Raw genomic sequence first — 24,587 nt, forward strand, 5'->3', positions numbered from 1 at the left:
GAAGAAAGAGAATGATTTTTTAGAATGTAATTTTTTATTGCAGTTATTTGTCCAAATTATACATTCAAATAAGTAGAAGAGCAAAGGCTTCACATAAAAATATACTTGGGTTTGCACTAAAGAGGCAGCCACTGACAAAATGATAATAATTTATTTAAGCCATTCACAGACAAACAAGTGATGAGATGCAACAGCTACAGTGTTTTCCAACATGGTTGCAGTATTTTATTATGTAACTGTCTCCAGGGCTGGTCACCTCCCTCCACTCCCCCCATCTCTGCCCCTCCACATGAGTCTTGTGGCAGGGCAGGGCTGCCTCTGCCTCTGCTGCCTCCTCTGAAGCTGTGATATTTGCACCACACATTTTTTATGATCAGACACAGATGAAAGAGAATGCTGCATAGTGGAAGCATATGGAGTAATTTTCTCTGATGCTCCACCACCACCACCACTACCTCCCACCACCCACTGGCTGTTAAAGCTGCATGCACGCCTGCCCAGTGACTCTGGGAGTGGAGGAGGCATCGCTATGATTAATATCGCTTTGTTCAACTCTCCCTGCAAGGTCATCAGCAGCCATCTGTAGGCAGTGGAAAAACCCTAATATCCATTTAGATTTGAACATCCCATTGTTTCTCTGCGCTTACACGATTTAGCCCAGTGCACTGGCAAAGTGGCTGGCACGTACACTGGCTGCTCTTAAAGTTGTACACTACATTGCACCATATCAAGCCTGCAGTGTTCTGTTTGATGAATTCACAGGTGTCTGTTGGAATACAAAAGCACCAAGTGTCACATTCATGTTGGTGTCCAAAATAGCATCTTTTCTGACTACGGTGAACTGTAAATTAATGTGCTTCATCATTTCCAGCAGGATGACAGTTTCTTCTACTCTCATCTAGAGGGCAGTGGCGACCCATGTATTTTATACTGTCTATGGTAAAAACCTGTGTCTCCACTGGAATTACAATACATAATGCAGAATGCTCACTGTGGAACCAAGTTCCACAGCAGAGCCAACCGTCGGCATATACGTGAGATTTTCCTTGCTTATGCCTTATAAAATATTACACTATATGTAATTAGCTTTGGGGGATTTTAATAATGTGAGGGAATGAACTTTGCATGTATCCCACAGACAACTAACCTTGTATAAGAAGCAGTTTATGTGGGGGATGCTGTTTGAATTTGTGTGTGTGCAGTGCATGCAGGGCAAGGGAAGGGTTGGAGACTGGCAGTCCGGGGTTGCATATTCAAAGGAAAACAGAGAGTAAAGGAGAGTAAGTCAGACATAAACATCCGTTTCCCCCCCCCTTCCAAACAAGTAGGACCAACTGCTGACAACAGTTCAGAAGAAGGATGTTGTTTTATTGTGCTTCACAACAGAGATCCTGATTGAAAAGTAGATCTCTTTCCTTGGTTGCTATTACTGGTCTTTATATTTCGGGTTGACAGCTGTTATGATGACACTCTTGCAGATGGGGTTATCCCTCTGCAACAGAAACAAGGAAACAAGTGTCATCCTACATGGTTATTCTTAGGCATTCATTTTGTGTCACATTACTACTGATAAATTGAAGGTGTTAGTGATCAAACTAGATTTTTTATTTTCTCTTGTAATTTTGCCATAATAAAGTAATGAGATGTAAGCATATAATGCAGCATGTTTATTTTGAGAAAATGTATGTATGTATATGCAGCCATTTTTTAAAATATGCCTCATGCCTTTCCTTAACTCTTATTGTATTTTCTGGTTTCTTCTGTACCACGTTTACCAGTATGCACTTGTTTTACCATGTTGGTTGTCAAAAAGGTCCCTGCAGCAATGTCACCAAGACAAAATCCTGCATTTATTGTTCGGCCCCTGACTGACAGGCACTGACAGAAGGGTTTGTTTGGGCAGGGCTCACCTTGTTCCAGTGTCTCTGCTCCAGCTCACTCTGGAAGCGGGCAAACTCCCTGCGGTCATGGATACTGGTGAGTAGTTTCCATAGCAGCAACAAAGCCACACCCAGCACCACAACAGAGGCTGATAGTACTGCGGTAATCAGGATCACTTTCAGACCTGATGGGCATTCCTGAGAGACAGGGAAAGCCATAGCTCTTTATTGGAAACAGACTGTCAATAATCATTCCAAAAATGTATTTCAGATGGATTACATATGCTTGTTAAATATTATGGTGGTGAGTGCAAAAAGCAAGTAGGATTAAAATACACAGACCACTTAAAAGTAATATTAGTGCACATGATACACCATAAGCAAAAAGGGCACATTCAAGGTGTTTAATCTAAAAGGCAAGGTTCTCTGTTGAAGCCCTACTTCATTATTATGATATACAGAAGATACATTTTTACATTAAGAAAAAATCCCTAGAGCTGCTCACCTCGTTCACGAGCTACATGAACGTGGACAGAGTCTTCTTTTTGTCCAGTTCTCAGCAGGAAGTGCACTCTGCAGCCCTCTGTGTCCACTTCCACACACCTCTGAAGGGTTGGAGAGGGGTGCACTGTTGCTAAGACACCAGCCTGACCTACCAGAGTGAGGTTCAGGTGTGCACACCTCGCCTTGCACTTCTTTGGATTCGTGCCCAGTGAGAAGGCCCTGCACAAGATGCAATCTCTATGGAAAAGGACCTTCAGTGTTATCAGAACTGAAACACTATTTAGAGACGAAGGCAATTAAAGTAAACAGAGTTCTCTCTTTTTATCATTAAATCTCCAGTAAATACAAAAATTCCATGCTTGACTACGAAATGCTGGGGGACATATACAAACCCCGCAGACACACCTGCCGTGCCCTGGGATAGCAAATCATGTTAAAAGAGTTTTATTTCAAAATGAGACATAACTGACTCTCCCTTCTTTACATCTCTAACATAGAAACAAATATATATTGCTTGATTGCTTCCTGAGAAACCTGAGATTAAGCTTGTTAGCAAAATTGATACCATCAAGCTACTTCACCTACCTGCATGTGCCACACTCCAGAGTGCCGTTGCTATGGCTACATGAAGGACTGTGTGGGACCACCTCCTTTTGACATGAGCACTCTCATATGGGGCTCAGCAGGACCTCAACCTCTTCACTATAGCCTTGAGGCTTACTAATAATGTGGGGTAGCCTTTGTGAAGCAGTCACGCACAGAGGTGCTGTAATGCTTACATTAAAGCTCACCTAGAGGGGAGGTGAGAATTCTTTGAGCACAATTATAATGCTCCACTAATGAGGTAATCATTAGCATTACCGTCAATGGCCACATGCTAACAGCAGCACTTACACAACTTACTACACACAGAGCCAGCCACACAACTACAAACCTCATCACCTACGGAAATGTTGGAGCACTTCCTCCCCTGCTCGTTGTGCCTCGGCTTGCGGTCCTTACAGTGGGAAGTATAGGAGGTGTGATAGCCCGGTGGCAGCTTGCTGTTCTCCATAACAACCTCAGAGGTCAGTGCCTGTAGTCAATAGAGCAGTTAACCCCTTAAAGATGAGGAGGCGTCAGCAGGGTACACACATGAGGCTAATGACCTTTGTGGGAAAGGAGTTTCTGCCTCACTTACATTATACGCTTTGACTATTATCTGCAGGATGTTGTGGGAGTTGTTGGAAAGCGTTCCGACTGCCCATTTTGGGAAGATGCTTCTTAGGCCCTGCAGCAAAGCAACAATATCCTCAACATAGATGAATGAATGTGCTTATTATCAGTCCGCCAGCTGATTTATATGCTACTCTTTCTAGCAACCTTTCTGTTACGGTGGCATAGACAAACTGAACGTGGTGTCAAAGCATGGATGCTTGAATTGGTCATGGTCGGAAGTCACCCTCTCTGATAGATGAAGGTAGTCTATGGGACAGTAGTTGAATTCGAATATAAAACCTGACAAAAACAACTTAAATGGATGCGTGTGAATGTCAAAGGATAATTCTGTAGATATTCTATATATTGATCTGAACAAGTATTGTCTGTGTTGTCAAAGCATGAAATAGTATATGTGCATATGTTAAAACACATCACTGAGCCACACCTTTGCACTGGCACTGTAGTTCATTTTGAGTCAATCCTACATACACCGTCCTGCTGCTGTAAATACTCACTAGAGCACCAAATCCGCAGCTGAAAATAGTCCCAACAAATACACCATTTAGTCCCGTTTGAGTAACGTTTGCTAAAAACTACAGTGCCCTGCTCTTTCAGGATTATTTTTGAAAAAGTACTAACACATAGTTAGTTTTGGTCTTTTAATGGTATTTATTTGACAGTAACAAAAATACAGAATATCACCCTTAACCTTTCACGTAACTGTGGAGGTGGGTATGGGTAGCTTTAAGCTGCAGAGGGAGAGGTGGGGGAGTTGCTCAGGTGAGCAGCATCAAGGAGAGATAATTGGCACAGCTGAACCCATTTAACTAATTATTCTCTCCTTAAATACAGTAGCATGCTGGACAAGGAAATAGAAGAGAGAAGAGAGAGAGTTAGCGCGTGGCAGGTGGCCCATGCAGTGGCCCCATGCCCCTTTTCCGCGGTGCTGGTGTTGGCCTCTAGGGGGCGGTCCTGTGATGTCTGGCTTCGGGGGTGTACAGCCAGGTAATCCTCTGCCAGCGTGACCGCCGCCGTCAGATTCATGGAGTGGGTGAAGTGCCACCACCCCATGCCACGCGCTAACCCTCTCTCTTCTCTCTTCTTCTTCCTTGTCCAGCATGCTACTGTATTTAAGGAGAGAATAATTAGTTAACTGGGTTCAGCTGTGCCAATTATCTCTCCTTGATGCTGCTCACCTGAGCAACTCCCCCACCTCTCCCTCTGCAGCTTAAAGCTACCCATACCCACCTCCACAGTAACATAATGTCTAGCCAGTATTAAGTTTCAGAATTGATTTGTAGTCATACAATTAATAAACATGAAATTCATGATTTCCTTCATTGTTATCAGATTTAATAAATACTTATTTACATCTTGGAAACCTATGCAAAGTGTATGATTTAGATGGAGCATTAGATTACGTGAAATCCATGAAAAAGGAGGCTTGTGAATTTAACATATTTCATGTGGAAAAGCTCCATTAAAGGGGTTAAAAGGTGAAGTCCTTTTCATACACTACAGTGCAATTGCACAAGTTTACAACTGTAGTGCCACCACTGCAAAGGCGGCTTTACTTCCGCCCACTTCCCTGGACTAGTATATAGAAAACAACTTTTCATAACACCAAAGTAGTATTTATGAAAAAAAGGATGAATAATGAATGAATGAGACAGTCTCTGCTGTACCTCATACAAGTGTGTGACCTCTTCGGTGACAGCGAAGATGGTCTGGATGTTCTTCTGTCTCAATGTTTCGGCGATGTGAGCCACCGAAGGAGAGTCCAGACACAGGGAAGTCAGGGCCGATGCAAAATGCAATGCATAACACTCAGGTGAGAATATATATGTGTAAGCAGTAGTTAAGCACGCTCTCCCTCTTCCCTCTATCGCTGTCCTCCCTCTTTCCCTCCCATCTAACAACTCTTTCTATCGCTCATTTCATTCACTCTCCCTGACAGACTTTCCATTTCCTCCAAATAGATAAATAAGTACCATTCAGAGAGGAGCAACACCAGCGTCTCGCACATCCATTTTCAGCCTTGGGTGGCCATTTATCCAGACAGAAATAGATTAATAATGTATTAATATTCACTCCACCTGTCAACTGTCTGGACTGCAATGAGGTCAAGACACATACTACTCCCATGAACCTAATGAGAGCGCTATATGGATGTTTAACACACAGGGACAAAGACATACGCTCACAAGCAGGTATACAGGCACATACACGCGCGCACGCGCACACACACACACACACACACACACACACACACACACACACACACACACACACACACACACACACACAGTGAGATTAAGAGATGAAAGCTTTGGTTTGGATTACTCCACAAACACTCCAGCTGTTTCCCATCAGGGTGTGCCTGTCAGCATATTCTTTGCCCAGGGAACTGTGCTGTTGATTCTGACCTTTAAATCACTGTCTTTGACTTCTGTCTGCAGCAGCCTGGACCTCTATTTCACTGCTACGATTGCAGATGGGAATCAATTTAGCACGCGCTGCAATATCTGGTCCATAGGATAAACACTGTATGCTCCTCGGGATCACAGCTACCCAGTGCATGCTACAAACAGAGTGAAAACACACACACACACACACCGCTGTGATGGTTTGTTCTGCTGAGCTAAAGCTTCGGTCTTTGTCTGTGAATATAAGCTTGAGATATAAGCTTGAGATATCACAAAGCTGCATTCATAATTTTTTTCCCACATGGGAGAAGAACTTGAAAACAAACTGACCCACAAAAGTAAAGCAAAAGTATTAGCAAACAAGTACCTGCTTACACAGCAGACAAAGAGCAATATTATTATCCCATTAAAATCATGTTTCTGTGGAAGTCTGATATTTACTCTCCTTTTAGCTATTGTTTGGTCTCTATTAACTCCTGAGATAACTGTCTTGATCTTTAGCTGCTAGATGTTTAACTTCTTTTTAAGCTAGTTGCGTGTTTTGTGCCTGGCAGGTAGCATACTGGGTTTTTGAAAGGTTTCCTGCTGAAAATATTATAACCGCCTGCCAGAGCTGGAAATGTTGTTTATGAGAGCAATAAAACTTAACCATGCAGTAAATGTGCCATAAAACCAAAATAATGAGCTAAATACAGAGATGGGTATTGAACCTCAATACTAGTACCAAAGAGTTTTGAAAAGTGGAAATGCTACTTTCGCTAGCAGAAATTGGTAGTCTTATGTGAATGTGTGAATATTCTTTTATCAGATATTGACTAATTTGAATAATATTTTTGCCAATTTTAGACTGTATTTTACCTACGGTAAGCGTTTGTATGGCTGTTTGTTTAGACACAACATTTAACTTTTAAGAACTTGGTGAACTTTAAGAAGGGTTTTCTTTTCATGTTTTATATCTACCTTGGAAAAAAGTATTGTTTAGGTATATTGCTATGAAAACCCAGGTATAGTACTGGCGATAGAATCTAAGTTTTTTTACACAATACCCTATTAGAGCTAAAATAGGGTAAAAAGTTCTGTAAAGCTGCAGAGCTTGGTGATAACTTTCTGTGGGTTTGTCAAAAATGGCCGCTTTCTCTTTACGCATTTAAAGTGTTAAGTGTTAATATAAAAAACATTGCTAAATGGAAACATCTATCTAAGCTCAACACCAAACTTGGGAATTTCCTCTGGTGTACATATTTTTATGCAAGTGACATTTTCCATTGTTGGGAAGTATGATGCCGCCCAGTTTGCCGTCTCCAGCAAAGTGGAAGCCAGCATCAGTAGAAAACACCAGCAGACGAGTCACATTCCTCCAGCCGATCTGCTCCTGCAAATGAAGAACATCAAACAGTCAATGAACTGCCAATTGGCAGCAAATAGAGCACCATGACTGATATAAGTATTTCTGACAGGCTTTGTGAAAAGAATTACCTTTCTGCTTTTGTGAGTAATCAAATGACTGTGGATGAGTAATACTTTATGCCTTCATGCTCTTTAGGGCTCAAATCAGTCAAACCAGTCATTTTGAAATTGTTAAAGTCAAATTTTCATATTTGAAAACTCATAATGGGTTTTGAAACACACCCAAAACTGACTCGTGCAGTTTCCCAGAGGAAGCTTAGTATTCTGAAATACCCCTCTCATCTATTGTCTGCAGTCTTTCCACTTCCTCCACATACCGCCCAGCAAAATGAAAACAACAATCTCTGTATCGCAATCTTGCTCCCTGCTGGGCTCCCTCGCATTACCTCACACACGGCAGCCTGCATCAGGGCATCCGGCCCCCCCTCTGGTAAATCCAGGTTACCCGAGATCCGCTGCTCCCCCACTTGCTCTGTGAAGAGGCTTCTGTTGGCTGTGAGGCTCACGATGTGGTGGTAGGTGAAGGGAGGGGTGCAGGGCCAGGGCTCGGTCCTCTTACTGGGGTTATTGAGCATGTCCTTTGTAGTGCTGATGTACGGCATCACCATCTTGTCCACAAATGCACCAAAACCTTTTGGAGTGGGAATGAATGGAGGGGAGTAAGGGCTAGCGCAAAGTTTTGAGAAGTGATTTTGTGAGTGAAGGGTGGAAAGTGAATAACTAATGCTCTCCCTTCTCTCCAAAGCTACCAGTTGTCCTTGAGCAAAGCACTTAATCCCCAATCGCTCCAGTGGTGCTGCTCAGTGGCCAGTAGTAAGATTATGATTGCACCGGGCAGCTCCCAGGTGTGTAACTGTGTGAATGTGACACAAGGGTATACCATAAAAAGGAGTATGGAGGTATAAAAAGTTAAGAAAAATGATGTTAGCCTACATTTCAGGTGAGAAGGAAACGGAAACTGAAACAGACAAACCCATTCTGAAGTCACTGGTAGTATTCCTCATCTCTTCCATGAGTTCAGCTCCCAACTTCTTGACATCGGGCAGGTTGTCCTCCATGGAGAAGGATGGATCCATCAAGTAGTACTGGTCTATGCAATAGTCCTCCACACATTTAAACTTCACCTCAAAGCTCTGGGGTTCATCTACAAACTGGAAATGTGGTCATTTGTTTTAAAACATAATTCCACAGCTGTAACACTAAGGACATGTCCTGGGTATTTGGAGGGGTTACTGTCTTGACGAGGAGTTTCTACACACAAATCACATACAGTGAACTTTTTAAGGCTGATTCTGACATTTGTTTAGATTCTGTATTTTTAAGCCAAAACGTTAGGCCAAAAATTTACTGTTTAAGTGTTTTGATATTTTCAAACAAAATTACTGTATGTAATAGCCTTTAGACCATCATGTAGGGAGATAAAAGTTATAGTGTATTTAATTTGACAGTTAATTCGTATATAAAATGTGGAAAAAAAAAAAATATTTAAGAATTTCTTTTGTGGTAGTTAGTTCCTTTAAGGGGTAAGGAGTTGCTGGGGGATTTTGGACTCATGACCTCAGTATTTCTAGCTATGCCATCCATCCATTTTCTGATGCTTATCCAGTGACAACAGGCTAAGGAAGTTAGTCCAGATGTCACTCTCTCAAGCAATATTTTCCAGCTCCTCCTGAGGGATCCCGAAGCGTTCCCAAGCCAGATGAGATATATAAACTCTCCGGTGTATTCTGGGTCTGCCTCCGGGGTCTCCTACCAGTTGGATGTGCCCGGAAAACCTCCAAAGGAAGGCGCCCAGGAGGCATCCTGATCAGATGCCCGAACCACATCATTTTGATATTTTGCTTATATACACAGCACAAAACAACTTGTTTATGATGAATGTGTACCTTCTATCTATACCATTAGTTTCCCATAAAGCCGACTGCTTCTGTTTGCAACCAGGACCTTTGCTACCTGTGCCATTGCCAAAGACTCTGTGAAGTTAAGCCATGTTCTGACTTTGTTATTCCTGAGGCAGCACGGCTCGTGTGTTCAGAAACGACTTCTTCTGAAAAGTTATCCATATACTGTACTTTAATTAGTTGGCTATTGTTTTCCAACCACTTTTCTAAGTGACTTATTTGTGCTTGAAGAGAGATGAGACAGAGATCTGAATATGGAAGATATCTCCTTGATGAAAAAAAACAAAAAAAAAAACAAAACAGGAAAATTGTATTGTCATCTAGCTCTAAACACACACACACACACACAAAGTGATGCTAAGACACTGGACTGAAGTGCAGCAGGACAGTCTGAGGCTGGAGTTGCGTGACCTGCCTGTGCTGGCGATGGGTTTTTGTTCTTTAGGGTGGGACGTGATCTTTTGGTTCTTTAGAAGGACAGTGGAACCTCTGGGGTTTTCCAGGCGATCAAAAGGACAGCCCCTCCTCTGCAGCGCCCTGGCCGTGTCACAGCGCTCCCATGCGTGCTGGCCCACTTCTAGAAAATTCTTGACACAGGTCTAGGTTGAGTTCAACCACTTATACAAACACCCAAAGAAAAATCATGAATATTAAAGATACCAAGACAGCTAAGACTAAATGACACTACATATATTCAGCTATAGTGCAAAATAGTAATTTGCATAAAGAAATATCACTGATGTTGACAGTAGAGAGGGTGTTAAAGTGTTAAAGAAAAGCATCTTGTGCATGTTTTTCTCTCTTTGCTCACAACACGGCTGCATCTTCATATGCATTATTTATGTTGGGTAACATACAGCAAGCTAATATGACTTTTCAACACATCATGTCAATAACAAGATAAGATGTGTCAAATATAATGTAAATCATTTATTATTTATGGTAACATATGTTAGCACAACAGGCACATGTGGTTTTCTAGATTTTAGATCATTTTTATAACTAGCATCACAACTGTCTATCATTAGTTATTAAATATACCAATAATTATGGGGACATGCCTTTGCATAGTATGCTTAAAAACTTGTCATAGTAGAAAAGCCTATGAAATAGCCTTTAGTCAATTATCGGAAACAAAAACAAAACTAACTTTTAAACCCTCCATTGCTAACTTTCCAAACTCTCCAAAATATTTATTATTTAACTGTAATTGAATTTATAATTTAATAAATTACTAATTGCACATTTAAACAAGGAATTAATTCACAAAGAATTCATAGCCTTTCCCAATAAGCATCACTATGAAGGTACTGAAATGAGAAGCTTCTTCATGGTAACAAACAGTGCACAGAGCTGCCCTAACAGTGATCTATTTGAAGAAGGCAGAGTGTGTTTCCGAGGTCACTCACCTCCTCAGCACACCAAGCACAGTGTGGCCCTGCTGCCAGACACTCTCCACAGCTCCTGACCCCCTGACTTTGGCATTCGTGATCTGAATGGTCTGTAAGTGGAATAGAATCCAGCAAAAGTTACACTTTTCCACCACATAAATGTACCATATCATATTTGTGCAGGCAAAGATTTCTTTTCACATCCTGGTTTGGTATGTAAGAGTTCACTGTGGGAGCCAAGGGAAGTTACTTTAGTTTAGTTTTGTTTTTCTTTTCTTCTGTTCCTTAGGAATCTGAAATTCCTGCTGTATTCATATTTTTACTCAAACTACCAGAATACATCAGCTAGCTACTGACTGGTCACAAACTGGCTCTTTTGGAGATTACACCTGTGACCTTTTAGTGGCTAGGCCACCCAGCCACCTTCAAGGAACACCCAAATAGACTTTGGAATCACACTTCAGAGAATCACTGACTGATTTTCTGATACAAATGTGTTGTTGGTCTCTAAATAGTATCCAAAGATGATTGTAGGCACACTAAAAAGGGCTCGTGGTGAGTCAAATTAAATTGCATGGCAAAAGTTGCAAGTGAAGTGTCCCTTGAAAATATTGAGTTTAGGATTACCAGACAAATGTATTTAGTATGCCTATAATTATCTTTGGATACTATTTGGAGACCAGCAGCAGATAAACGAATGCCCACATTTGTAAAAATCAGTCAGTGATGTATTCTCTGAAGTGTGTTCTTTCATTTGGTTGAGGAATTTCTTCATCAAAGTTCATGTGACGTCGATATGTTGAGTTTTAGTGTGCTTCACATTGCATCTCCCATAGGCAACAGAACTGGCACCAAAGTCTAGCACCAAGCAGAGCATTAGAATGTTTCCTTGCAAGACTCCAGGAAGTCACTGCTCCCAGCCAAGAAATAGTCTGGCAAATATCCCTCCCTGTAAAACCACAACCTTTCATTTCTACACCTGGGTTTTAATACAATTTAAACAAACCGTTATAAACAAATGAGATGTGTTTTTAGCTTTAGAGGTGCTGGCAGGCACCTTGTTACCTTTGGATAGAATCAGGCTAGCTGTTTCCCCCTGTTTCCAGTCTTCATGCTAAACTAAACTAACCAGCTGCTGGCTTTTGCTTCACATTTAACAGACAGACATGAGAGTGAGATTGATTTTCTCATCTAATGGTCGACAAGAAACCGAATAAGCATATTTCCCAGAATGTCAACCTATTCCTTGAACTTATCATTTGAATCCAACCTGTTTCATTTGATTAACACTGCTGAAATGCCTCATAGAAGTGAATACATGTCCACCTGCTGTCCCATCACATCTGAATCTACACTGCATTTAAAAAAGAACCACTCAGCCCCAAGGAGATGACAAGTGCAAATTTTAAGTGGCAAACAACTGGTGAGATCCAGCCTACAATCTAAATGAGAATTTCTGAGTAGGAAGAATAATGAGACAGTTTACTTTTATTGCATCCTCAATGAGAAAAGTATTGACCCACCTTGAGTTCCTGTGGCGTTGTATCTGCAGCACAATAACAGGACAGCGGCAAATAGCAGGCTCATTTGGAAAAAAAAGAAGGAAAGCAATTTACTGACTAAAAATGCAGACCATTCTTTCCTCTCAAATCATTAAGTTGGAGTGGAGTTGTAATTGCTATTTAAGGAAAATAATCTCTACACCAAGAAGCTCACAAAAGACCCCAACATTTGATCTACTGGGAGTTTGGTTTATACAATAGAAATAAGAAGCACTTACTGTGAATGATTCAGCTGTGTGGAGACAAACATGAAGGGAAGAGGGGGTGTCTTCCCTTTGGGGGAGGGACCAGATGGTTCCTCTATACATCCTGTTCAGTACATGATCTGAGGGACTCCACCATCACTCCCTCCCTTAGTTATCCTCTTTCTTATAGCAGCCACAAGAGGATCTGCCAGCTTATGTTTCAGGGTCCTGAGCAGCAAATGATCTCTTCACGTAAGGCCAAAGATAAAGAGAATAAGTTCTTGGTTTTCTGCTGAGAAAAGCTGAAGAAAAGAAAAAGACACTTTCTGTCATACGTTTCCTCATACAGCACAGGGCTAGTATTAGAGAGCAAATGCTATCTCCTTCAATTTTTGCTGTACACTCTGCTTTCTCAATTGTTTGGCCTTGCTGACCACTGTATGAGACTAAAGCCTATGGCCAACGGAAAGATATTGACCCAACTGCACACAAGCTAAATGAGTTTTGAGGATGTGTTTTTTGCTAAAAAAATCCACCTTACCTATGCAGAAGCTTGGAAGTTTCCACTTCTAGCAAGAACAGAGCCTTTAAACTTCTGTGGTCAGATCCACTGTCCTGCTGCACAAGGTAGAGGAGACCAACAAATAATATGAAAGCTGATCCACAGCTAATGGCAGGTTTATTTACATCCATCTGGTGGGTTTTGCAGCTTTATCCCACAGAGGAGTCAGTTTCCAGGGCTGTGTGGAAATAAACTGCCGAATGATCACACAGCACTATAGACTAAAATAATAGAAGGATTATCTGCAGTACTCTTTGAAGACTGGAAGTAAATATGTGTTGAATTTCTTCAAGATCAAGCAGCTTTCACTGCCCACTCTAAACAAACTGTAACTGCAGAAGACAATAGAATTAGCCAGTGTGCAGAAATAAGATGAACAATACATTGCAGCGACAGTTGGTTTGTTATTCCCCTTTGAAAGATAATGGCACTGAGAATGGAATGATAATAGTTAGGGGAAGAAAAAAGACCACTTTCCATTATTGCTGACTTCTATTTGGTTTAATTCAATTCAAATTTCTTTTATCAGTCTGTGAGTGGAATTTTGTTTGCACACATAGTTTAAAATAAAAATGCATAACAAATCACCCCTTCCTCGACCATGCAGTCAAACATCATTTGATAACACCAGATATGGAGTCAATTGCACAACACAATTCAAGCAATTCAGTAAAAATATAAAGTTGTCTCACAGCCACATGAGGCCATGTCATTCTATGTGCAAAAAGTTACTGTGACTCATTTTAAAGCAGAATATGGAGGTGTCATCAAAGCACAAAGACACATACTGTTAACTCCAACAATTTAAGGAGATTTCCTCTTTGCCCACTAACATCCTACTTTCAGTACAGTGCTCTGTCTGTATTTCTGCTTGCTGACACATTACTTCCATAATGCACCAGCATTACTCATCTCCTTCCCAAAGGGACATTGATCTCAGGTCACGGAGTATGGGCAGCCATTGAAAGGCATTAACAACTCTCCAATGCTCCCTGCTGGAGAAATAATGCATGAGCCTCCGCCAAATTACATCATCCATATTCACAATTTAGTAAGGCACTAAATAGAGCCTTATAGTATCTGCAAGAATCCATTAAAATGTTTGTTCTGAGTGGAAACCAACCAAAGTCTGAATTACAGCAGCAGCAGCAGCTGTACCAGTTTTACCAGCAAATCAACACTAATTAACCAGTTTGACAAAAACAAAACAAAAAAACTCAAGGTCAACTTACTAGCATTTTTTGTGTGTTTTCAATCACATCTCACGGTCTTCATTAGCAGATAAGAAAAATGAGATGCAATTGAAAGCTTAAAGCTCCAGAAAAAAATAGCAAGTTGTTTTGTTTCCAAGGTCAAGCATGAAAAGCACAACTTTTTCTGGACGTTTTGACCGCATTTTGCACTCTTCTACTAAAGCTCAAGCAAAAGAAGTAAATGGACCTTGAGTTGAGATATTTTTTAATCAAGCTAGAAAATTTGGCTGAAAACTCTGGAAAAAAAACTAGTACTGTAAGGTGAAGCATGAAGTTTCATGCTATATTAACTAACTAATATTATGACAGTAGCTGCCTCACAACACATTTTGTTGCTTGTTTGGATTTATTCAATAATTTAAAAAATACATACAAGGCACCTGAGACTCAAAAAAACATCAAGAATAGCACAGTCATTTCCGTATTGGACTTGAATGACTGTTGGTGAAGTATGAGGTCTAAAAAAGGACAACATTGTGTTTCATCTCACTTTAAAAAAATGTACAACTCATACCTTCTCTTATTCCTAAAGGGCAGGAGGAAATGTTGTATGTTCTTACATGACAGAATACCTGTTTTCTAGTCCTTTTTTCCTGAAGTGTTTACATTTTTTGTCTACTCCTTCTAGTATTCCTTCTGTTCAAATCTGTCTTGCATCCAAATACCGTCCTTGTATGTAAATCCAGCTCACCACAGAGTCCAATACAAGACTTATCATCTGCAACCAAAAGCATTAATCCTGAATGATTAAAACAAAAATGTGTTATATTGGTAAACAAGATTGAACTTCATCGGTAATTATGCATCCTACTTGCAGTTTAATGCACTCTAAGAACTTTTCCCCCTTCTGTTGCATAATATAATCACCATTTTAATTTTAAACTTCTCACTGGAAAAAGTTATTTTGGAAAGAGTTATTTTGAAAATGCTGTTGTTTACAGCTTACATAATGTTTGGGGGAGAGTAGAGAGCTCTTTAAACCCAAAGCTTAATTTTAACTTGATAGAGGCCTGTCACCAAATATCTGGATTGTGCTTTCAGTGATTACACAGGACTGTGGGTGCTGCTATGTGGGAGGAGTGACAACAAAAGAAAAGACTACAGCGTATTTGCTTCTTTCTGCCTCAAAATGTAAATCTTCCTGCAGTTTTATTTTAAAAACTGAAAAAGATCAGAGCAGAAGTAACAAGTTTTCTTCTACTTTTACATCATCCTTGCTAAGATTAGCTTCTTCGCAGGCAGGTAATGTGGTGACTCATAATGATCTCAATGAGACCTTGAACCCATTAGTCTGAGCTGTGTGAATAACCAGGGGCTAGAGACTTTGTGGAGGTGGAAAGCTCTGTCTCAATATAAGTCTGGACCTCAAAACTGAAGGATATTCACTAACAGCTTAACCCAACCACGAGGAACTAATAGAGGATGGAACTCAGCCTTCAGGGGAACCTGGGTTATTACTCTAGTCGAGAAGCCTGACTGAAGTCCAGAGAAGGGAGGAAACTTTTTTTGTCACAACACCTGTCCCAGACACTTTGGCTGCCTGTTTGCAGCTCTGAGGTTTGTGATTGCAATACACATTGAGCTGGGGCAGCTGGTTCTATCCCCTCATTAGCCTTCTCATGAATCTGGTGCTTTAGTTGGATGGCCCTCTGGCTGGATGTTGTATGGCTCTCTGAGGCTGAGTCAGTCCAGATGCTCTGCCTTGCTGCTGCTCTTGGTTTTTCTCCAGCGACGTTAGCCTTCCCAGGCCCACGCTATTGGAATCGCCAGAGCTTGCGGTGCTGCTCGGGCACCGGGAGGAGCTGCGTGATGTCCGCTGCCTGAGGTTCTGGGAAATAGATCGATGGAGGTTCCTCATGGAGGAGCCGGCTGCCATGGTGACCACCCAGGGATGACGGATGGCTTGGTTGGCTGTCAGGCGGGTGGCCGGGTCCAGCAGCAGCAGGCGCTGGATAAAGTCCTTGGCCAGGTTGGACACTGAGGGCCAAGGCTGTGGAATAGAAGAAGCAGAGTCATTGCTATCAGTGTTAATATAAAAACACTGACCCCAGAAGATGTCAATTCAGCCTACACACACAGACACTCTGGAACCCGCAGTCCTCTACAAGCAGCGGCTGGGTATCTGGGCGAGGCGCCTGTACAGATTCAAAGCCTCTTCAAAGCGGGATGCAAGATTTCATTCTAACAAAGAAATAAAACTGTGATCCCTGTGCTCTGCAGGCCTAACAAGCTGAACTAAACTCAAAGGAAAGCTAAATGTCACTGGGCAAAGGGAAGCAGCAGTCTTGGCTGATAGAATACGAAGCCTGGGAGGTAGGGTAGCCCTGCCGTATGTGTGGGATTTGGGCGCATGTTTATTCTTTGCCTGCATTAGCTTCACAATAAAGGCACCACAGATGAGCCTCGCTGGGATCTTTTGGTCTTTGTTAATTCAAATACAAATCATTCCCCTTGTCATGACCCAAGCTGACATTCAAGAATGCTTTGAAATCTGCCATGCCATCTTTCCAGTGGGAGAGACGACATTAGAATCATTATCATAATTCAGAATCATTAAATTATTCATCACGGCTTTGGTTCTTTGTCATGAAGACAGCATTGTGGAGGCCTGCCTCAGGAAATTGATGACCTTTGTGCTTGCATCTTATTTTAAATAAAATATTACTGATACTGACATTGAATTAGATAGATGTGGCATCAGATTAAAAAGATGGCAGAAGACAACTGGTTATGGAGATTTGGCCGTAACACAAGAACCTTTATTAGCGTCAAAAAAGCAAACAGACTCTCTTTCTCTACACGATGTTAAGTTGGGATTGTTTGAATGAAGTCAGGTAACAATAAACATAATTCAGAGAATGCTTCCTTAATCACTTCTATCTCACTCTCTTGTCCTTAAGATGCAAATAATTCTGTGTCTGGCTGAGGAGAATAAAAGATAAATACAGTACAATCTGTGTGTGCAAAATGCTCTTATTCTTCACTCAACCTTGCACAGACTAAATCTCACTCTTTAGGGAGGTCTCACTCTCCATTTTGATCCTGAAATGCATTTCTCTCCCCTTTTTTTGTCTCTCGCCGAGTAATGACAATTAATCAAGCATGAAATTGACAATTGCGAGACTGTTGCCGGTGAGAGGAATTCAAAGAAGCAGGGACTCGCTTATTCTCACAGTGCACTGATTGAAGAGAAGTGTGTGTGCGAGCATAGCGCAGGGTGCAGAGCTGCCTGCCGAAAGAGTCATAAAAACACTTTTCACTCAAACTTTCTTCTCATTGTGTTTTTATTTCACACCTGAGAGGCAGGCAGAGTGACACTCGGTTTCCCTGGGAAGGCGAGAAAGTGCTTGATTGAGCTCCCATGACTAACAAGTCTGATATTCCTCTTCATCTAGCACTGGTGGTGATTCGGTGAGGCTCCTTATTACTGGGCCATGAAACACACATTTGATAGCAGCTGAGGCTATAAGAAGCCTTTTGTCCTTTACCTGAAATGATGGGAACGCATGAGTTTAGTGCATGCTGGCAATGTACAAACGATGGTGAAGCCTGCACTAGGTGAGAATAATGCAGAAAAACTCTTTGAAGAGGTAGCAAAAGTTTGCCTCTTTCCTGCTATCAACATGGTACACCTAAAGAAGAAGAGACATAACTGTGTTGCTTTCCTCGAACTGAGCCACCTGCAGTTTATCTCGCTCCCTTATTTTGAACATTTTTCATGTCAAAATACACAAAGGCTTTATTGTGTTTGGAGGAAGGCGATGAGAGCCGGTGTTATACATCACTGTTGAGCTAGCCGAAGAGGAGGGAGAAGGGGGAGAAAAGTAGAGTGCAGATATAGCATAAGCAGTGGATAAACCTACAGGGCTTGGCTTATTGAGCAACATCTTGTTAGAGTGAATGAGAAGCTCCGCTGACTGTGTTTGTGGCGTGCTCCATCTTTACCTGACAAAACCATAATTGCAACAAATGAAGTAAACGCTAGATGGTTGGATTACGCTAATGTGATCACGAGGATGATACACTTTTGAATAATGAACTACTCCACATGAGAGTCTCCGCCTCACAATTGACTCAAATCTGATTCACCTGACAGCATTTCCTGAGAAACAAAGCCAAGTTTAAATATGCCTCATCATAATGAGTCCAAATGGGGAAGGTGGCCTGTTGCTAATTCAGGTGAAAGTCGCAGCTAAGCCACAGTAATCAAAATATCAATACCCGAATGCAGGAGAGATTGGGCTGTCATGTGCAATACACTGTGGCCAAATGGAGGCTGGATTTGTTCACATAGTGCTCACTAGGGGGCAGACTGGGCTAACCGTTACCCAGGTTGCCCTGCTGCTGAGAGATGCAGATGTTTGGGTTGGGTCAGGAAAGTGTGTCTTCAATAACACAGCAGCAGAATGCAGAGGAGGTTACCAGGCTGCTGTCTGGCCTGAACTAATGCAAGGATTTGTGCTTTACATACAAAAGGCTGCCATGACATGAGCACACATGCATGCGTGCAGACACCTACACACACACACACAGAAATCCACTTATACACTCAGACACATCAGATGTGATGCCCTGATTCCATGCGAGAGAAACGCTCTGTCCTATGTGCAGCTAACGGATTGAGTGATAAGGTGCAGAAAGTCCCCGAGGCTACACCCGCTCTTCCTCTGCCCTGCTCGTCCTCTGCTCCCTCCTTTCTTTCCCTGCAATCTCCTCCACCCTGCCATCCATTCCCTGACTCCCCCACTCTACCCAACTCCCCTCCTCCCTGCCACTGTTGAGTAAACGCATCGGTGTGAGTCTGCACTACAGGTCTTTAGGCCAGGGGCTGTTGCACTTGTGGGTGGAATATATGCATTATGTGTGTGTGTTTGTGTGTGTGTGTGTGCATGTGTGTGTTGCTAGTGCAGTACAGAAGCGGTGGAGGAAGCTGGGTAGACAGAGGGACCTGTTTTGTGGGCAGCTGCCGGGGGCCGTTTGCATTTCTTAGTGAGTCTCACCTCCATCTTACTGCTGAAACCCCCAGCCCACCCACTCACACACATTTACTGCATCTCCCTATTCTGCTTCAATAAACACAAAAGGCTACTGATACTTTTGGATGAATGTTTGTAATTGCAGCCCTCGAGTATTAATTTGCATAGTAGAGAACAAGACTAACTTTCAAAATCTGGAAAAATGATCCTACCTGAAATTGATCCCTTTTCATTACACTTGTTGAATCCTTATTTACGATCTTCTGATGACAATTTTCTGCAGTCTGCTATTGATGAATGACAAACTGATGCATTACATAACGGTGCAACCTATTGACCTAGAGAGTCGTACACATGGTTATGTGCTGTAGCAATTTATCTCATATATGACCTGGTCAGAGTGAGACTTTTAGACTTTAAATTACTTTTAGACTTTAAATGACATAACTCACTGTTATAACTAGTCAATAACTAGACATATTTGAAGGTGATTCATAAAAGCAGATTGATAGGTATAAATAAATAGTGGAGTTTGTAAAGGGATTTAACAGTGCAGCAAAAGAAAATTATAAGGAGTATTTGGGATTTAATTTGCATCTTGATTTACCAAATGGTTTCCCCTTTCCAATTCCATTTACTATTAGCTATTATCTTTACATTTATATGTCCTTGTTGTGCCAAATTTTGGTAACTTGCCACATCTCTGCCATACTGAAGGTGCAACAACAGCCGCTAGGAAAAGCACAGGTGTAAATAATGAAATTAATGATGGCTGAATTCCATTTAGCTGCCTTGGTTTCAAGGTCCTGGTATTGTGCATGCTCGCTCACACTGTCATGGCTTACTGGGACACTTAGAACGGCGCCATTGTTAATGTTATTAGTAACACCTGTGCTTTTCCTACAAGTTAAAATGTCTGGTTTGAAAAAGGCCTATTGTATTGACATCTAATTACAGTGACAAATAACATCTTGAGTCAAAAAGACATTACTCCTTGGTTATTGCAGGCAAACCTGCATCTTAGGATTTTTTCAATAGTCCTTGTGATTTATTCAAAAGCTTTTTATTTTGCAAAGAGAACCTTACTGGATGTGTTTATGTTGCGGTAAGAACACTTCTGATATTTCACTAAAGCACAGAGGATCCAGTCCGTCAGTGTTATCATTACTCCACATGCAATGAAAGGCATCATTAAATGAAACTCTTCAAGTCAATTTTAATATGTGAAGGGAATTGCTCAGGCTGTTGAAACTGTTCTCATTCCAAAGAGAAGCACCCTTTTGAGTGACATGAAGAACCCTGTGATGGCAGAGGTCTACATTTTGTGGATACTTGTTAACCTTCATCACACATTACAACATTATTACAGTGTGTGTGTGTGTGTGTGTGTGTGTGTGTGTGTGTGTGTGTATGTGAAACTGTGTTGTCAGTCTATCGGAGAGGGTGGATACTTACACATGACGGAGAATAAGTGTCTTGTCAAGATGGGAATGTGATTGATGGCTGATCCATCAAGCCATGACCTGCTACTCAGCCATGTATGATGTCTTCATATTGTCATCATATGAATTTACAGATTGATCACTTCATTGCATCTCAGTGAGCGGTAAGATGCTATACGTGAGGTCTTATGAAATGTGTTTTTCAGCTTTGTTCCCAAGGATTTTTCTCCACCAGTGTGGCCTACATATGAGCTGTGTCGAAAGCCACCATGCAAAACGTGAAATAAGTCCTTGCATAAAGTCTAGAAGGATTTTGCACTATTGTTCAGTTGGTGGTCAGTGCAGCGGTAAACACAGGGATAATAGTCCAGGGCCTATGTAAGGGAGACTCTTGTATGCCAGAATAAAATGTCAGACTGCATCCCTGAGAATCGGGCCAGGCTTAGCCCAGTGAATAATCCAGCCTTGGGTGTAATCAGCGTGAAAGAACAAGCCCGAACTCACCACTGAGCTTGACAGAATAGGCTGTTAAAAATACCCACTTCAGTTGTATGACAGAGGAAAGGGTGGAGGGGGGAGGGGGGACTATGCAGACCGCCTTTTCCCCATTTCGAAGCAGTCTCAAAGAGCCATAGCAAGTGGAAACTCCAGACACCACAACAAACTTTCGCATATCCATTCTTGTGCTTTACAATGTTGCAGAGGAAGGGATGAAAACTAGGAAAAATTCACCTTGTTACCACGCCTGCACTGCTACATGCTCAACTGAAAATATTCTACCTGTACCAGGCAAGGATGGAATAATGCAGCTATTTCTGGTAGTTCTAATAGCATAATGATTAAGGTGTGCAGCAAGTAGATCTAACAGCCATATGTGACAGGACGTGTTGCTAGGGTTGGATAATTGCACAAAGCAAGCTTTTGGTTAACATCCACAAAACAAAAAAAAGCTTCCATTTTGACTGCATGACAGCACAGAGTTGGGAATTTTGTGTACGACTGTCAAAACAATGTCAAAATTACATCACTAGAAGCAGGGGTCAAGTCTTATGCGAAGTCTTCTGTAAGCATTAAGAGAATGACAACTTCCACCTTTTCTATGAGAGAATATTTCTCAGAAATACAGTATGGATCTGTTGCATGAGCTGGTGTTCAGTTTTTGAACTGACTACTTATTTTCACTCCTTGAAAGCACAGCCCTTCAACATAAAAATACTCTATAAAGGACATACAGTACATAAATGCTTGTGTGAAAACACTGAAATGCATTTCAAAAGACTGAAAGTCTCTTTTGCTAAAATGCATCAAGCAGCCCCAGATCAGACAAAACAAACAGTAAAATCAAGAGCTTCTAGGGACAATGTATGTAGTTAGTGTAACAGGTAAAAACTGACTTTGTATTGCTATTGTATGTAAATTTAAAGTTTGAAAGTTTGCCAACTTGTACCTCAAAATACTATGGTTCCTTGGTTCTGTCCACTGAGTTGTAGCTGGACCTGTTACATGCCCATACACACGTTACATGCAATTCCACCACCACAACCTCCGTACCCTTAGTTTCTTGCTACACATTGGGCACACTAACACTGGCATTGGAAATAGATCATGGTGTCCAATATGCATGTATTTCCTACTGGATACTGAGCTGTTACTATGATAATTTTGTACCTCCAGAACTTCTATTTGCTACAAGTTTTACTTTACATAACTAAACTCCAATCTACAATGAAAAACCCAGTGTACTTACATCTCCATGGAAACTGTATTTTCCTCTCACAATGGATCCGTACAGCCGCGTGCGACTGTCGTCCTCAAAAGGCATGGATCCACTCAGCACAATGTAGGCGATCACCCCCAGGGCCCACATGTCCACTGCACAGGAATAGGGTTTCCTCAGCAACACCTCAGGGGCCATATACTCGGGGGTTCCACAGGTGGTTCTGAGGGACCAAGTCCTGTCTGCTCCGGTATGATCTCTCCCGTCGCTTCTGTCAGGGCCTGAAACTTCAGTTCCTGTGCCACCAAAAGTGGCCAGTCCAAAGTCGGTAACAAGCAGCCTGGAGTTGGCCCCAGGGTGGTAGTACAGAAGATTCTCAGGCTTCAAGTCTCTGTGGGTGATACCCAGGTTGTGCAGATATTCCACCCCAGCCAGCACCATCAGGAGGGCCTGGCTAGCATCCCTCTCTGTGAAGTGGCCCCTGCTGACGACACGGTCCAACAGCTCCCCACCTGTGGCCAGTTCCAGCACCATGTAAACCCGCTGCGGAAACTGAAACACCTCGATCAGCTGAATGACATTAGAGTGGCTCACCCGCTGCAGCACCACCAGCTCCGAGGCGCACACCTCACGGCCCTCTGGGGCCTCTACCTCCATCATTTTTATAGCGAAGGGCTGGCGAGTCGCCCTGTGCTCCACACGCACAACACGGCTGAAGCTTCCTCGACCGATCAGAGCCTTGATGTCATATCTGACAGGGCAGAAGGGGAATGATGACTCATTACAACATAACTATCTCATGGTACACTGTTGCAAAGCACTCAACGTCTCCCACTGCAGCTGCAGCTGTGATGTATGGTAAGATATCTGCATGTTGTATAGCCTACTGCAGCAAAGTCGACCAGGCAAAGTCATATATGTACATATACAATGAATTTGATTTAGATCACAGGTGAACAAGGCAATATTTCATATAAGCAGACTAATCAGATGTAGAGGGAGACATGCACTTCCCTTAAAGACAAGATTGTTTCTGCGCTTTCATCTGACAAGTACAGGAAGGCATTCTTCAGGTATTACAAGGCCTAGGTCTCTCAAATGAATGACTACTGTTCCTGCTAATAAATTGTATTGCATGAAGGTTAGCGGTGGTAGGATGAGTAGAATGAGAAAGCTGGTAACATTAAAAGGCACATGAATCCTCTTAAGCCATTTCACCTTGTGTTCCTTCTGCAAATTATCTATTTTGAACAAATTTTTAAAAATGCTCACAGGGTTGAGATAACGTCACTTGTTGCAGCCTCAGTGCCAAAAAGTAGATTTTTAATTGAAATGATCTCAGCTTTTTTCCCTTTAATGCGTGCTAATATATAGTATTATATACACTATATATTAGTGTATTTAAAAATGTTTATTGATATTGTTCTTGGATCCTTACTATTAATATTTACCTTGCTGTTACACGCGGATCAAACTTGTCCTTATACATGGCAACTTTATCCTGGTGTCGTCCATCTCTGAGCATGGGCTGTTGGCTGTTTGATGCTGTTTGAAGATTCTTAATGCTGGTGGAAAGCCACGGACCTCTTTGCTTCTCCTTGCGCTTCTTTGGCTCATCATCATCATCATGTGCTTTACTAAAGGCCACAAGCGATTGCACTACACTTACATAGCCCTTTTTGGTTGCCCCAGGCAGCACCTTACTGTTCCCACAGCCCATCACTCAGAAACAACAAGCCATTGCCACAGAGGGAACAAAAAATTGCATCTACATCTGCTGTAAACTGAATGCAGCCTGGAAATAAGAACACAAGCCTACAGGGCAGCAGCTTGTTCCTTCCTGCTGGAGCATTCAGGTATGCATTCAGTCAGGTGTTGCTTGAGGTGTGTTAACAGCAACAGCAAGCTCCACCTACCGAGCAAATTGGAGGTTGGCAGGTGTGCAAACACACCCTCTCACTCACTTATGTGATAAAAGTGTCAGGTAATCAGAAACTGTTTGAAGCTATTGTCACTCCTCTTACAGTAGATTACCACAATGATCCGAGCCTGAAGAAGTAAATTGTGGAAGGAAGAACCCCAACAAAGTCAAGATTCCAGTCACACACCAGTAACATTGTAACACAACAAATAACTACATAATATATTCCTTAAATGATTTTAAAATGCTGTTCTATCAAC

General features: G+C 41.9%; 3 protein-coding genes across 3 annotated transcripts; all 3 read right to left on the minus strand.

The window, feature by feature from the left end:
• Positions 1–12: 12 nt before the first annotated feature.
• Positions 13–9,379, minus strand: LOC122867083 (integrin beta-1-like). The gene is made up of 10 exons (XM_044177451.1): positions 9,371–9,379; positions 8,391–8,568; positions 7,804–8,048; positions 7,243–7,382; positions 5,270–5,381; positions 3,565–3,654; positions 3,319–3,459; positions 2,386–2,621; positions 1,911–2,078; positions 13–1,492 (listed from the first exon to the last, which is right to left on the minus strand). The coding sequence occupies exons 1-8, from the start codon at positions 9,377–9,379 to the stop codon at positions 2,391–2,393; spliced, it is 1,146 nt and encodes a 381-aa protein (XP_044033386.1). The 3' UTR covers positions 13–1,492; positions 1,911–2,078; positions 2,386–2,390.
• Positions 8,486–12,549, minus strand: LOC122866595 (integrin beta-1-like). Its single transcript, XM_044176443.1, has 4 exons — positions 12,490–12,549; positions 12,233–12,255; positions 10,728–10,819; positions 8,486–9,917 (listed from the first exon to the last, which is right to left on the minus strand). Exons 1-4 carry the CDS (start codon positions 12,519–12,521, stop codon positions 9,645–9,647), a joined length of 420 nt encoding a protein of 139 aa, XP_044032378.1. The 5' UTR covers positions 12,522–12,549; the 3' UTR covers positions 8,486–9,644.
• Positions 12,550–13,558: 1,009 nt separating this feature from the next.
• LOC122866668 (serine/threonine-protein kinase H1-like) lies at positions 13,559–24,297 on the minus strand. Its single transcript, XM_044176639.1, has 3 exons — positions 23,858–24,297; positions 22,437–23,157; positions 13,559–16,261 (listed from the first exon to the last, which is right to left on the minus strand). Exons 1-3 carry the CDS (start codon positions 24,124–24,126, stop codon positions 15,905–15,907), a joined length of 1,347 nt encoding a protein of 448 aa, XP_044032574.1. The 5' UTR covers positions 24,127–24,297; the 3' UTR covers positions 13,559–15,904.
• Between the last annotated feature and the right edge of the window lie 290 nt (positions 24,298–24,587).

Source organism: Siniperca chuatsi, linkage group LG19, assembly GCF_020085105.1.
Source record: "Siniperca chuatsi isolate FFG_IHB_CAS linkage group LG19, ASM2008510v1, whole genome shotgun sequence".
Taxonomy (NCBI): Eukaryota; Metazoa; Chordata; class Actinopteri; order Centrarchiformes; family Sinipercidae; genus Siniperca; species Siniperca chuatsi.